General features: G+C 50.6%; 1 protein-coding gene across 1 annotated transcript in view; it reads right to left on the reverse strand.

The window, feature by feature from the left end:
• Positions 1-14,937, reverse strand: part of LOC101999605 (CUB and sushi domain-containing protein 2) — a 514,736-nt gene that overhangs the window by 290,544 nt on the left and 209,255 nt on the right. The window contains exon 5 of the mRNA XM_026782281.1: positions 6,767-6,974. Within this exon, the coding sequence (XP_026638082.1) occupies positions 6,767-6,974 (208 nt within the window). The remainder of the gene's footprint in view (positions 1-6,766; positions 6,975-14,937) is intronic.

Here is a 14,937-nt window from a genome sequence, read left to right on the forward strand (position 1 = left end):
AGCCCAGGCTTTCTATGTGCTAGGCAAGTACTCTATCCACTGAGCTCTCACCCCAGCCCTATAGCTGAGATGTTTTTCAGGTCCTCCCTCCCTACCTCAGAGTTGCAGCATCCCAGTCAGGTCCTTCTCCAGCCCCAGTGCCTGCAAACAGGTTTGACAGCTGCCTTCTGGGACTTCAGGTTTGACCCCATTAAAATTCAGAATATTCTTGCTCCTGTGCTTATGGCTTTCAGTAGCTTTGCACCACCGTGGAAGCCTCTCTGTGAGCACAGGGTAAGGTTCTGAGGTCACACTTCCGCTGGTATTTGGAGCTTCAAGCACTGCCATCTCTTGCCCCACACCTAGCACCTGGCTTACAAGCCCCCAACACTGGGATCCTTCCATCCTGTTCCGGGCTGTTGGCAAAATCTTATTCATTCTTGGGCTCCAAGTAAAAACCGTCCCTGGGGATACATCACTCATACTCAGATGCAATGTCCTCACTGTGTCCTGAAGTCTGACAAGTTTTTTGAAGGACAGTCTTTTTTTTTTTTAAACAATCTTACTTTACATACCAATCCCAGTTTCCTCTCCCTCCCATCCACCCACCTTCTCCCCAACCCACCCCCCATACACTCCACAGAGAGAATGAGGCCTCCCACGGGGAGTCAATAAAGAGGACAGTCTTACTGTTCCAACTTTCTATCCCCGGGGGTTAGCATCCTTGGACTCCTCCCTACTCACTCCCAGTAAGAGGTCTGCAGTCATGTGACGTGACTCTGGCCAGTGAGAACAGCTCTGGTCTCAGAGCACTGAGGGGAGGGTATGTGACTGAGTACAGTTGTGGTATTGTCTTTTGCATGCACCGTCAAGAAAGGTAGGTGTCACAGAGACACCCCTCAAAACATGACGCCTATCACAAATATTCTTGGTTGGTCTTGTGGACAACTTACTTGACAGTAAGATCCACTTGCTGAAGACAGCTCATGTTTGATTCCCAGAACACGAAGAGCTCAAACTAGTGCTGACCTGGAAGCTTCAGCCTTACTGGCTAGTGTTCACAACACTGGAAGGTGTTATGCATGCTACTGGGAAGAAAGATAATTACAGTCTTACCCAGCTGTGAACCTGGCAGGCTACAGTAATGACTGGCCTGTCAAGATAAATGCCCACTGGCAACAGTGGCACCAACGTTATGGGGGTAACCAAACACTTTCTGATTGGAGTTAAGGCCCATGCTACAAATCAAGGACTTATTCCTGGCACCATTAATGGAGCAAGAACCTGAGGCCAGCTAGTCACAGGCCCTAGGGAAGAACCCAGCACTATCTTTCTGCTAAATGGACATGATATTAAACTGACTCTTAAAGACATATTGTTATAAGCACAGATCAGAGCATCTCTCAACCCTCATCAGAGAAGCTTCTTGCAGTGGGTGGTGACTGACACAAAAATCCACAACTGGTCCACGTGGAGAGAAGAGGAGATTGCAGAGTGCTCAGTCCTAACTGGAACATCAATATCGCATCCTCTGACCCCAGGCTCAAGGGCCACTATGGAAGAGGGGGTAGGAATGATAAGAGCAGAGGCAGTGGTCGACTACAGTACAACAGAGTTTGCTGGACACGGCAGGGGAGCTGCACACAGGAACTGATAGCGACCGTCCTGCACAGGATCAAGCCACACGAAATCCTGTCATGGAGTGGGCTGTGGGTCGGGAAGTCCCACTCCTAGCAGAGGAGTCAACTGATACCCTGCTGGGAGAGGGGAAGCCCTTTCTCTTTAGCAATGCGGCCCTTGAGAGGCTACCCTTGCTGCAACAGACAGTCCCATACTCATGTATGTACTGGCCACACTACATGGACTTCAGGTGTTAAAAGGAAAAAGAAGAAGAGAACACATGAAACTGGGAAGGGATGGGTGGTAGAGGGGATGGAAGAGGAACTAGAGGGGAGGTGGGGAGTGTCTTGACCCAAATACATGAAATGCATGTATGAAATTTTCAATAGATTAAAAAAAAAAGCAGTAAGAAGAAAGAAAGGCACTATGTCCCCTTCCCACCAGGACAGCTAGCACAGGTGGGTGGCAGGGACCTGGTGGAAGGCATTTTGGCCTACTCATGGGGAAAGCCCGCCTGAAAATGAAATGCATCCATAGGAGAGTGAAGCAGGAAAGGAGAATGGCATCATTTGTTCGCCTTGATCCAGCGCTGATTGAAGCCCAACTCCTGGATGTTTTAGTGACAGAAGCCAACACATTTACTTTTAGTGTAAATCCGTTGGAAATGGGGTTTCAGTTCTCGAACTGAAAGTCTCTTTTTTGTGCCCCTGGGAGAACCTCTTTTATACGTCTTAGAAAAATAGCCAACATACGATATTGTGAACTATCGAATAATATCCTCCTTCAGGTACTAGCCGTGTGCCCCTGGGTCCAGTACAGTGCGTGGGATTAGAGAAACCTTTGCGGCGCGAATAAATAACTCCCCAGGACCCCGACCTGTGCCTTTGTGTCCTCAGTTTCTAGGAAAGCCTGGTTCATAGAAGGGTCTTGATAAATGGTTATGGCAAATAAATAGGAGCAAGTAACAAAGCACACAAATAATGAAAACCAACTGTTGGCTGTGAATGAGCAAACAAGCAAATAGGAATTATAAGAAGACCCCCACAGACGCAACGCCGTGCGCCTTCTGACGCCGGCTGCTTTTACTGGCCCCTCGGTGAAACACCTAGGCAAAAGTCACCAAGATCAAATGGCTCCATTGTGCTTAAATTTCATGTGTTGAAAGCCCAACAATTAAAATGAGGTCTTCCAAAGGGAGAGAGAGTGTTGCCCCAAAGCACTGAAACCGACTGCCTTCGAAGTAGCTAGAACGTCTGTGCCCCTGACTACACAAACAAAAGCCAGGAAAGGAGGGGACTAATGTTAGGGGACTCTGAGGGTGGGAATGAAGTCTGTGGAGTTCTGGGTCCCTAGGGATGCCTTGCCCTTTGTCTCTCCGAGTATAGACCTGGAGTGGTCCCCAGACCTGGAGGACTGCACCAGGGAGGAGCCCGGCAGCAGTGCCCATATTTAATCTTCTCTGCGTGGTCTAAAGCATGAACCCCATTTTCAAGTGTGAAAACGGAGGCTCAAAGGGGTCATTTACTATCCCGGGATTATATAGCTACTTAAGACTAAGCACATCTGACTCCCAGGCTTGTCCTCTCCTCGTCTAGATGGCCTGATGGAGCTTGAGACTTAACTCTAGAGGGGCTGAACTGGGAGGATGGGCCACAGAACAAGGAAGAGGGTAGAGGGGTGGGTCCAGAGGTCTCTCCTCTGCTTTCCCTGCAACCATTACCCCATTAGTGGAGAGGCAGTCTTCGTAGCCAACTGGCAAGTAACTTCTCATCTCAATCTGACCTAAAGTCCTCCAGAGACCTAAGCCCCACATATTAACAGAGTTTCCTACATCCCCAAGCGCAGCCCTTTGACAATATCATGGTCTCCTAAAGAGAGCAATGCTGAAAACATTTTCATTTAATGTGACGAAAAGGTGTGGGATTCATTGAGAGTCAGAGGTCAAGTCCACCTACCGGGTAACAGCAGAGCATGCAGAGAGGCCCCTCCTCTGTCAGCCAAAAAACATCTGGTGTGTGTGTGTGTGTGTGTGTGTGTGTGTGTGTGTGTGTGTGTGTGTACACACCTGTGAAAGGGGTGGGGCACCAACTCAGTGGTGTATATGTGGCGTTGATATGGAGAGGTATGCCTGGGTTCTGTGACAGCTCATGCACGTCAGGAGTAGCACAGACTGTGCTGGAATTATTCAATCACAGCCTTTGCTCATGGTCAATCCTCTGCTCCCACACAATGAATGAAGGGCAAGCGGGTCTAAGTCCTAGGACTCTCTAAACATGGATGGTACAGCCCATCTTAGGGTTCACGGTAGTAGCAGCCTCTCCCACAACAGGCACTTGGGGATTCTAGAAGGCCAGTGTAAACCAGAAAGAGCAAGTCCACCAAGACGTTGCATGCTGACGGGTTGTGAGGATGGGCTACCCTGCTGTTTATCTGCAGCCTCCTCCCCACTACCTGTCTTTCATCACATCACCGCGAGGTCACCTAGTGATTGTTACCTGCCTCACTCTTGGCTGCTGGTTTCCTATTTTATGCCCTCCTGTGCTTAGAGGTAGCAGGCTCACTTCGAAAATTGCCTCACTTGGCGAAGCAAAAGATTACAGTCCATTTCTGCACCAGTTCCGAGCACCCCAATGAACGGAGACCTTCAGGAAAACCCCAGTGTTTTTCTCACTCAGCAGAGGGAAGGATGGAAACTGAGTCAGGCACATTGGACATCCCCTCTCCTCTGAAATCCATGGCAACCTGCTGCTGGGGAAGGGGGTGGTAGGCGTGCTATATCACAGAACTCTCGTCTCCTCTGCAGCTAAATAGACGCCCGTTCTGTCTCTTCTAACAGGACACAGAGTTCAAAAACACAGCCTGGAATCTCATCCATGCTCACAAAGTAGTCTCTCCAAACAGTTTCCTGCAAGCATCCGGGGAGGAGAGGGGCAGGGGAGAAAGTTTCTTCTCCCTACACTCCCATCCTGAACCCCAAGCTTATTTTACCTGTGATTGCCAGGTTCATACAAACTCTAACAAAAGATGCATCCCGCCTGGCCCTCTCAATAACTAGAATTTAATCTCATGACAAAGAGCTGGGAACGACCTCCCCAGTGACCTCTGTGTAATGTCTTCCCCACTGGGAGACTTAAAGGAATAGAGAGACTCTTTGAGATCTGTTTCAGGGCACGAATTTGGGTAATGTGTAAACTCACAGCTGGTGGCAGAAGCCACAGGAGATCATTTGGTCTACAGATGACCAACAGGCCTGGGGTTGGGAGAGAGGGGGCAGGTAAGGACCTCATTCTTACATCACTATAGGAGCTGGAACAACAGACCTAATTAAAAAAATAATAACCATGCCACAGTCTTAGCAATGAGAGAAAGACATTGTAGCTAGCTAGCTAGCCACACAGTCATGGGATACCATGATACAAAGCTTGCTACAGCTAGCTGAGAAGACAGGTTTTAAGTGGGGTTAACCTGGGCTACAACCCTAGCACTATGTGAATCAAGCAAGTAGCAGAACCCCTTTAGTCCTTATTTTTCTCTTTTATCAAGGTAGGGAAATTATGCAACTTACTTTATAGGGATCTTATGAACATGCAATGAAATTACAGCTGTAAGGGGCTTAGAACTGGCCTGGCACCTACGGGTAAAAATGCCCGAGAAAATGCTCAATAATTGCCTCTTTCATCATATTCTATTTTGGAGGACTCTGTAATGATGCAAGGAAAATTTTCATGATTCCATGCTAAGTTAAAAATACATGAGTAGAGAGATTCAGATACCATTTTATAATATTAAAATATATAAATAGCCAGCTGGAGGGGGAAAAGGGCCAAAGGGGCACACATCATAGTGTTAATCAGTGCCCCCCACTTCTCTCTGTCTTTTCATATTTTCTCCAAGGAGCACAAAGATTGCATTTGCTGGCAGAAGAATGAAGGTTTTAAAAATGAGGCTGGGGCTCCATGGTCTGCAGGCTGTGCAGCTCAGGGGAACTCCGGCTATTCTCCCCCCTCCACATTGCTCAGAGCTACACTGACAGACTACCCTACCTCCCAGGTGGACTTAACACACAACTGCCAAGGTGGGCTTCTTTGCCCAACAGAGCACATGCTCCTCAAAGGACTGCATCTGACTCTGGAGGGCTTTTCACCGCCGTGATACGCAGGAAGCATACAAACACAGCCTTCCAGTCTTCCTTTCCTTCCAAGTTTCCTCTTCCTGCCTGACTACCAACCAATAACTACCCCACTCACGTCCTTAGAAATTTTCCCCACTGGTTCTCAAGCCCTGACTTCCTGCTTCTTCTGGAATATTTAGCAATGCCCTTCTGCCCCTGTCCTATGTTCTGAGCCATCTCTTCCACAGAATCCACCACGATGCCCATTCTAGTCTGCCCTCATCTGGAAACATTTCGGCTGGATTCTGACGTGCCACAGATGCCTCCGGACATCCTCATCCTGATAACAGACTCATAGTGTGACTCTAAGGTCACATATTTATGTGTTATACAATCAAACATAGGAACAGAGTAAGACTGGTCACACAACAGGCAGCCAGAGTCTCCCCTAAGCCATTCTTAGCCTGCCTGGGCACTTACAGTCTGAGCTGGGGGACACCGACCAAGGATGGATGCCAAGCTCCTATCCTCTGATGCCCTCCCTCCTCCCTGACCTGCCGACATCTGGGAGTATCGGGGATATTCACGAAGAAGAGTAGCCCTCTGGAACAGTTGGCAAGAGGGAGGCAAGATCTTTCATTACCTCCCCTCCCCCCCCCACACATCTCAAGGCCCCAGCAGTGCTTGGGAAAGCAATGGCCCCTGAAGGTGGCTGTGTTACCCAGAATTGCAACAAGATTCCACACAGTGCTACCAAGGCTCAAGTCATGAGACCAAGACATTTTTAGCTTTAATTCAGGTTTCTTAACCAAGTTCCATCCTTAAACTCTTTAGCAAGGACACACTTTGAATCAGATATGAAAATCCCTGTTAAAAAAAATGCAGCTCCGCTTCGAAATCATGCAGTGATTTCTCATTATGATGAGATGCAAAGACTCCAGGGTTCAAAACAAGCCAGTGGGGGCAGGGAGAGGATGGAAAGGACACCTTGGGCAGCCCAGTCCTCCCCAGCTGCAGAGGCCACAAGGGAAGGAGGGGGGATGACAGGGAACTCACCAGAGAGAGGAGCCTTCGGTCCCCGTGACCTCCAGGAAGTCATAACCATCCTCTAGCTGGAAGTCAATAAAGACCAGGGCGATGGTGTCCCCAAGCTCAGCCAGAATGGTCCACGTGCAGTCGGCATTGTTATGATACTCGGCGGGAAAGTGGGGGCTGGAGATGATGCCACTCTGCCCCCGCAGGGTTCCTCCACAGGCGTCGTCCGCTACGGAGAGAGACATAAGGCTCCTATGAGTGGCAGGGTCTCTGGGTTCTGGTTTCATCCACTGAGGCAGAGAAGATCTTGGCTTGTGACTGTGTGAGCAACTGTCACAGGTCTAGTCTCCTAAGAGCCAGCTCGCTCTCTAAGGATATAAATAAATAGCGAAACATGGTACTTAAATGAGTCAACTCGGGAAGGAGAAACAGAAGAGGCCTCATTAGAGCCGGGTTTTGCAGGGTAAATAGGAGTTCACTTGATAGAGTAGGTGTGGAAGAGTGGTTCTTGGAGGAGGGAACCAAATGGCCTCACCTGGATGGTCGCAGGGGAGGGACATCTGAAGGAAGGGACATTCACCCATCTTTGAGAGGGGAATAAGAGAAGGAGAAAAGGGATCAGGAAGGAGGAGGTGTGGAGAAGCAAGTGGATCAGGGTGAACCATAGCACTGGGTGCAAGAGCTAGGAGCCGGAGTGGGAGGGACAGGTGGTCAACTAGAGAAGCTGCTAAGTCTTGCTGAAGGGTTTGGACTCTGCTTGGCGGATGGAAGGAGAGCTGCAGGATGATGAAGGATCTCAGCAGGGAGTCAGGGGCCAGACCCAGAGGAGAAAGACACCCTTGGTGCTCAGGGAGGTACCCGGCTGGTGCTGTGGAGCAGAGGAGCCTGGGTAGAGGAGACCAAAAGGGAAGGAGGAGAGATGGAGAAAGGAAGAAAGAGTCAGGAGGAAGGGATCAGGTGGTAACGGAGCCTGGCCAGAGCAGCTGGTGTTCCAGTCGAGACCCACAGGGCTTGTAGGAAGTCTCAGCCTACGCCTGGTGTCCAGTTGTTTGGCCAGGGTGTCCAGGGGATAGGGGGAGGCTGGCCTGGGGTGGAGGGCTTTCCCCTGTACGCTGTGTTCTCCTCAGTTCACCAAGCTTGCCTCTGTGCAGCCTGTCCTAGACCTGGATCTGCAGGGGTGGGCCTGCTCCTGCCTGCTGACTACTTGAAGTCTCCCATGTCCAGGCACACACCTGGAGGTCACCTCAGCCATGGCTCCTCCCCCACATCTCAGCCTGATCTCCCATCCCCTCTCATAATGGCAGGACTAGATGGGCCCAGGAGTGCCAATCTGATCCTATGTTCTCGCTCTGCAAAAACCACCCCTAAGCCACTGACATTCAAGATCAGGGAAAGCCCCCCTCCCCCTAAGGCAGCACAAGCTCCCTCTTGGATCCTTTCACCAAAGTTCACTTGTCTCTCTTTCTGGAATCTTCTCTCTCTTGTTGAACCTATTCAGCCGCTTCTTAAGCTTTGAGGTCTTTGTCTAAGTGGCACTTCCTCAAGGATCTTTCCAGAAACAAGCCCTAGCCCCATCACACACACTGTACGCTTTCCTGTAATTACTTCCCACACTTTTTTTGGTTAATGATGTTACTGCTCAATTCATATCTAGAGGTCAGACTCCCCAAAGGTAGAGACTGTCTGCTCTGTGCCCAGAACCCAGCACATTTCCTGGCATGAGACAGGCATTCAATGAGTCTCTGGTGAACCAAGAGACTATGCAGGAAACTGAAGATCAGAGGGGTTAAGTTACGTTGTCAAGATCACACAGTAAGTGGCTAGGTCAGGGTTCTATCAGTCTTGATACCGGGACGGCAGTCTCCTCTACACTAAAGACCCTTCCATTTTGACAGTGGCTTGCTAGGTCCTTGGAAGACTTTCAAACGTCCCGGCATCAGTCAGGGACTCGTGGACCATCCTGAAAGCAGGAACCAGGTCTCGAAGAACCCGTAGACCAGAGCCACCTGCGTACTCAAAGAATTTGTCATTCTTCCTCCGCCCTGGGCTCCTCTGACCCGCCGGCTCTGGAACCATGCCATTGTGATTGAAGATTGCTGTAAAAGCTGTTTGGAGATTTTCCCCACACTTTCAACAAGACATCGTATTTCACAGTTACAACTTTGGAGTCATGAAATACGACCTTCAGCTGATGCCCAGGCCTTAAAATATTCATCTACGCTTTCTCCTCTGGCAGTGGGCCTCCTGCGCCACCATCAAGTCATGCGTCCCGGGTGCAGGTGCGCCATGCTGTTATTTGCCTTCCCAAGCTTTTGACTTTATTTATGATTGGCTTTTAGCTTCTCCTGAAGTCTCTCCAATTAACTATAATTTCAGAAAGCCATCCCTCTGTCCCTTCTGACCCTGGAAGCTATAGGCTGCTCAGTGACTCACAGTGCAGGAAAGAATGAGAAGAACAAGGAAGAAGGATGTGAGGCCTCCCTCTTGAGCATCCTGGGGTGTCTGGGAGCCATAGGGCCCTGGCCTAAGAGTCACAGCTTTAAGGATCTTTCTAGAATCAGACCTTCCCCATCATATGCTTTCAAATATCCCCATAACTAACTATGCAGACTCTGTCCATTTCCTCCCGTTTGAGGCCCTTGGCCTCAAAGGAATGACAGAGCCACACACTTTGGAGGGAGGTCACTATCCTGAAACCCCACAGTGAATCAGAAGCAGCCAGGCTCAGGCTCCCTGAAAGCACAGGCCCAAAGCGGGTATAGAGGGAAAGTCAGCAACCCGAAAACCTTTTGTGGCTTGAAATGCGAGCGTGCGCACGCCCCTCCCCACTCCTTTCCCAACCATGCTCTTAGAAACCTGGGACACCACCCCAAACTGAGACGCATGGGCACTGTCTCCTAACAAAGCAGTTGGCCAGTCTCACCTGAAATTTGGGGTAGGGTGAAGATCTAGTCTGAACTGACTTTGGGTACCTTTGCAGTAAGGCATCCCGTGTCCTCAGAATGGATCTCCAGGGAAAAACCCTATTTGCCATCCTGTGTCCATACACGAGTGGGCATGCACAAGATTAAAGCCAGATGCATCATGGGAAAAGAAATGCACAGTGAGCTAAGGCTCACATAGCCCTAGTCTGTCATTCAAAACAAACAAACAAAAAGACCACTTATTCCATGCCCTCTTCCTCCTGGACCCACAGCTTTGGGTACTAACCAGAGGCTCATGAGAATAGTGCCATTAGCCACCAGATTCTTTCCACTGACAGTGTCCCCTCATCTGGGGCTCCTGAGGGGAGAGCGACATTCAGCTCATCCTTGTTGGTGTAGTTTCACAAAATAATCTTCAAAAGGCTTATGTTGAACTCGGCCCCAAGGAGGAGAGCCTGTCATAAAGAGGTGACAGGATTCTAAGGGCCTTGCCTTCCTCCATGGGTTTATAAATCCATTAATGGGTTTATAATTTGATGGAAACTTCTGGAGGTGGGGCACAGTTGAAGGAAATAGGTTGCTGGGGGTGTGTCCTTTGAGGCCATCTGTTGACCTGTGAACCCATCTTCTCTTAGCGCTTCCTGGACGTCTGCCGTGAACAGCCTCCTCCACACATTCCCGCTGCCATGTTCTGCCTCCCCGGGAGCCCAAGGCAAGGGAGCCAGCTGACCCTTAGCCCTGAGCTAATGAAACCACAAGCCGAGACAAATCCTTTCCCCTTTTTAGTATTTTCTCTCATGGATTCGTCACAGCGGTGGAAATGTGATCAGTACGGGCTGGAACAGGGAGTTCTTCTTTGTGGAGTGTCCCTCATGGGCCAGGCTGTGCACTGGAAACCCCCACGCCACTTAGGAAGTCTGCTGTGTCACCCCTGTGATGGTTAGTGTCAACTGTCAACTTGAGAGAAACCAGAATCACCTGGGAGATGGGGCCTGTGGTGGGCTTCTCTTGACTGTGTCCGTTGATGTGTGCAGACTGCCCACTGTAGGCGGCTCCATTCCCTGGCTGGGATCCTGGACTGTGTTAGAGGAGACAGGGGATTAAGCACCCTCGTTCTTCTCTCTTTTCCTAACAGTGGATGCATTGTGGCCCAGCTGCTTCCGAGCACCTGCGACCTTGACTTCCCTGTTGTGACGGACCTCAGGCCCTTGAACTCAGGCCAGAAGAAATCCTTTCTCCTGTCATCTGTTTTGATCTGAGTATCCTGTCACGGGCCCTAACAAGAAACTTCGGCAACCTCCATGTTTCAGATGAGGAAATGGAGGCTGAGTTTAAAACAGCTCCGTAGGTAGAGCTACCTATGCCAGAGCCAGAATTTGAACCCAGGACTCCCTGGCTTCAGAGCTGCCCCGCCCATACCTGTTTCTCTGCCTCACGAGCCTGGCTGAGCCATGCCTGATCCAGCTGTGCTCAGGCAGATACACTAGGCTTCCTGGCACTCCCCTCCCCAACACGCAGAGGGTCCAGCTTTCAAGCCCTGCACAGGCAAGGGGAAGGAGCTTCACCATCAGTGTGTTACTGTGACTAAGTCTTCTGCTGGGGTCACTAGATAGCCAACACCCTTGTCCATGGCGGGCAGTGTCGGTCAAGACCACAGGCAGCGGGAGCACAGCCGTGGGCTGTCTCGGTGTCACTACCTCTTACTATCCCACAAGCGGAGCCACCCACCTGTCTCTCCAGGCCTTGGCCCCTTCATTCCCAGCAGGGGCTGGCAACGCCATGGCCTCTTTAGGCTTCTGTAAGGATTAAATTAGACAAAGCCGGGCCAGCATGTCAATCAACGCTGGCCAGCAGTGTCTGCGGTAGAGAGCCGCAGCAGTAGCTGGAACAAAGCCCTCTGCCGGAAGCGTCTATGAGCAGAATCTCCGTTCAGTTTGAAATTCGTAGTGCCATTATTCCCAATGACTGCTGGGAAAATGGGCACAGGGAGACTGAGGGATGAGCCCAAAGCCTCGGAGCAAATTGACACAAATGACAAGGCGCAGACCAGGAAGAAGGAATGTGACTGCAGACCCCACACCGTGACTTGTCCTGCTCCAGGTCGTCTGTAAGAGCTGCAGCTGCATGGTTCAGGCTCAGTTACTCCCGGGCCACACTGTAATTTACCCCAGCTGCAAACTGTTCAATTTGATTGACAGTCACAGCAGGCCCCATGGATGGTACCTGGGTCCCCTACTATCCGCACTACTATCTGGGACATCTGACCCCCCCTCCCGTCAGTCCTTGCTGCATAGTCATGGCTAGCGGGAGGACACCTGTGGCTGCAGAAAGATCATCCCCATATCGCTGGCTCACAAGCACCCTCAAATTTTACCTTAAGGAATCTAATTCTTGAGCTTCTGGGGGGCACAGACCCTTGCCTCTGTTCTGGTCACCCTCAATTTGACCATTATCATTCCTATCTGGCCAGCACTTTGGGGAGAGCTTTCTGTTCAATCTCAAATCTTTGCTTATTAGCAAGGCCTCTGAGTTACACTCTAAACTGAGACCCAGATCCTATATGTCTTCTGCCTGGGTCTATTGTATCAGCCCCAGTGAGCTACAAGTAGCTACAGGTTCCTGCAGCAGCTACCTGCTAACAGTCTCCCCTATGTCCCCTGCCCAAATACAGTGCCTCTCCTTCTTGTATCCGGACGGAATGCGTGTGCGTGCGTATGTTTGTGTGAACATGTGTGTGTTCTAGTGTGTGTAGGCTCATGTAGAGGCCAGAGGTCAAAGTTGGAGTCTTCCTCAATCTTATTTATTTTTATTTTTTTGATACAGGGTCTTTCAATGAACCTGGAGCTTGTCAATTTGCTAAATGGTTGATAGTGAGCCCCCCGGATCCCTCTGTCTCTGCCTTCTCAGCTCTTGGATTAAAGGTGCGAGCTGCCTGACCCAGCTTTCACATGGGTGCTGGGATCAAAGTGGAGTCCTCATGCTTCCACAGGACTCAGTTTACCACTGAGTCATCTCCCTGCCCCCAGCCCTGGGACCCTTCTTTAGAAGTAAGTTGAATTGAGCCTGCTCGTCACGTTAAAGCCCCACCACCACCACGGCTGCCTTCTGAATTTTGACCTCAACCCCACCTTCTCACCCTGCTCCTCACAATGCTGCCTCCCCACTCCCATGTTGCCCCAGAAGTCTGTCTTCTGTTCATTTAACAGGCTCTTCTCTAGGTCTGTCGCTATACTTGCTGCCCCTTTTGTTGGAAAGTTCTTCCCCAGTCTGTACTTAACAGGCTCCCTCTTATCATTCAGGACTCAGTTTACCTGCCACCTCCTGAGAGCTCTCTCCTGAAGCACACCTAAAAGGTCCAGCTTCGTCCATCTAAAGGGGCCTTCTGAGCTCTCATCCCCGTCTGAGCTTACCTGATGGAGGGCCACTTTCCATTTTCTGACTACCAGGATGTAAACGCTGTGAGGTCACAGGTTTTGAGTTTGCTTTAGTCATGGCGGTAGCTTTCTGTATCTAGACCAATACCTCCCACAATAAACAGTTAACTAATGATGCCTAGATGGCCCACAATAGGCAGGTGATGAATGATGTCTCGTTGGTACACAATATGTAGACGCTTAACAGAAGGTTGTCAGATCACTGAGGGAATGAGTGGAGATTAGGGATTAGCCCTGTAGGGTTCTTGCTGACATACCAACTTCAGGGCTCAGAGAGGTTTAGCTGCCTTCTAGTGACCACACAGCTCTAGCTGCTGTTGTTAGGACCTGTCCAACTCCAAGCACTGGTGCATTTTACGGTCTGCAGGGACTGACCCCTTGGGCCTAGAATTGCCTACTGCAGCTTGGAGCCTGTTGTCCAAACTGCTGACTGAATGCCCGTCCCCTGGAGGTCTGGTGGCAGTGGGCAGTGCTTGTCCTGACTCTTTAAGTCAAAGCCCAGTCACCTGCTTCTTGTCCCCTGAGCATCTGAAATCCTCCCCCCACTTCCTAGAGCTGTCTTTGATCCTGTTCCGATGCTTCTCCAAGTCAGAGGCCGGCTGCTGTAACACACATGGTCTTCCTTGCTAGGGATCAAAGAGCTTCCACCATGCTTGTGTCTCTTAGGGACCTCTGCTTTTGTGACAGTGCCTAGAGCGGCAGATCAAGGGACATCATGGCCCTGGCCTTCTGCTCTCTGCTAGCTGGACAGAACCCAGATGGGCCAGGAGCCTCAGAAGGAGGGATCCTTGGAAGTCAGCTTCAGGGCTGCTGTGCCTGGAACCCCAGCTGCTCCATAGCCCATCTTGGCCTGTGCTCTGATTTGCACCCTGACCCCAACCCCCATTTCAGTGGACAGATCAGGGCTTTTGAGTCTGCCTGGGGAGCTTTGGCCAGCAGAGAGCTCCCTCTTTGGTTGTATGCATTCTGGACACTAGTGTTGAACAAGGCTCACCCAGGCTGCTGCACATTCAGTAAATACTTGCAGACAGCTTTCCATTGGGGAGACTAATCTCATGAGATCAGCCCTGGAGAGTCCTGTGTGGGAGGCTTCTTCCTGAGCATAAACCAGCATGCTGGTCCCGCTGTGGCACCTGGCATGGTTTGGGTAACCGGTGAGCACTTTTGCTCCAGGGAGACTTGACCTCCTGAGAAGAACAGCCTAAAAATTCATTGTCAGATGAGCACTTATGTCCTGAAGGTGCATCCATAAAGGCAGAACTCTTGGGGTAAGAGGGAGGCCCAGGATTCTGAGATGAGGAAACAACCGTGTCTCAGCCTCACGCCCAGCCAGAAGCCTCTGCCCTGAGATTTTCTTCTAGGTATAGACGGAGACATTTTACCTGTGGCTCAAGTGGGAGCCCCTTCAGAGGAGACTGAACAGCGGGAAACAAGTTGGTCTGGCGCTCTTTCTAGAAAGATCTTGTGCTCCATGTTAAACACACAGACATTGTCAAAGTCAGTGGCAAAGAGCTCCTGGGGTGAGCAGTGAGGCTTGGTCAGACCTGTGCCATCCATGGCGGGAGAGGAGGGACGGGAGAGCATGTAGGTGGGGCAGGTAGGTGGTGGTCTACAAAGGGACACCTGCTGTTGTGAGGGGCATTAGCAGATGACCAAGTGTGGAGCTGCAGGAGTGGGAGGAGCCTAGGGGGGAGTCCTAGATGTGCCACACTCATGGACTACAGACAGGGTGTGGCTGCTCTCAGCGGCGTCAGCCGGCACCCACTGCTCCCATGGCTGGACACACAGACATTGGATAGTGGTGGCCTAATCAGACCTGGCTCTCATCACTGCC

This window comes from Microtus ochrogaster, chromosome 10, assembly GCF_000317375.1.
Source record: "Microtus ochrogaster isolate Prairie Vole_2 chromosome 10, MicOch1.0, whole genome shotgun sequence".
Lineage (NCBI taxonomy): Eukaryota > Metazoa > Chordata > Mammalia > Rodentia > Cricetidae > Microtus > Microtus ochrogaster.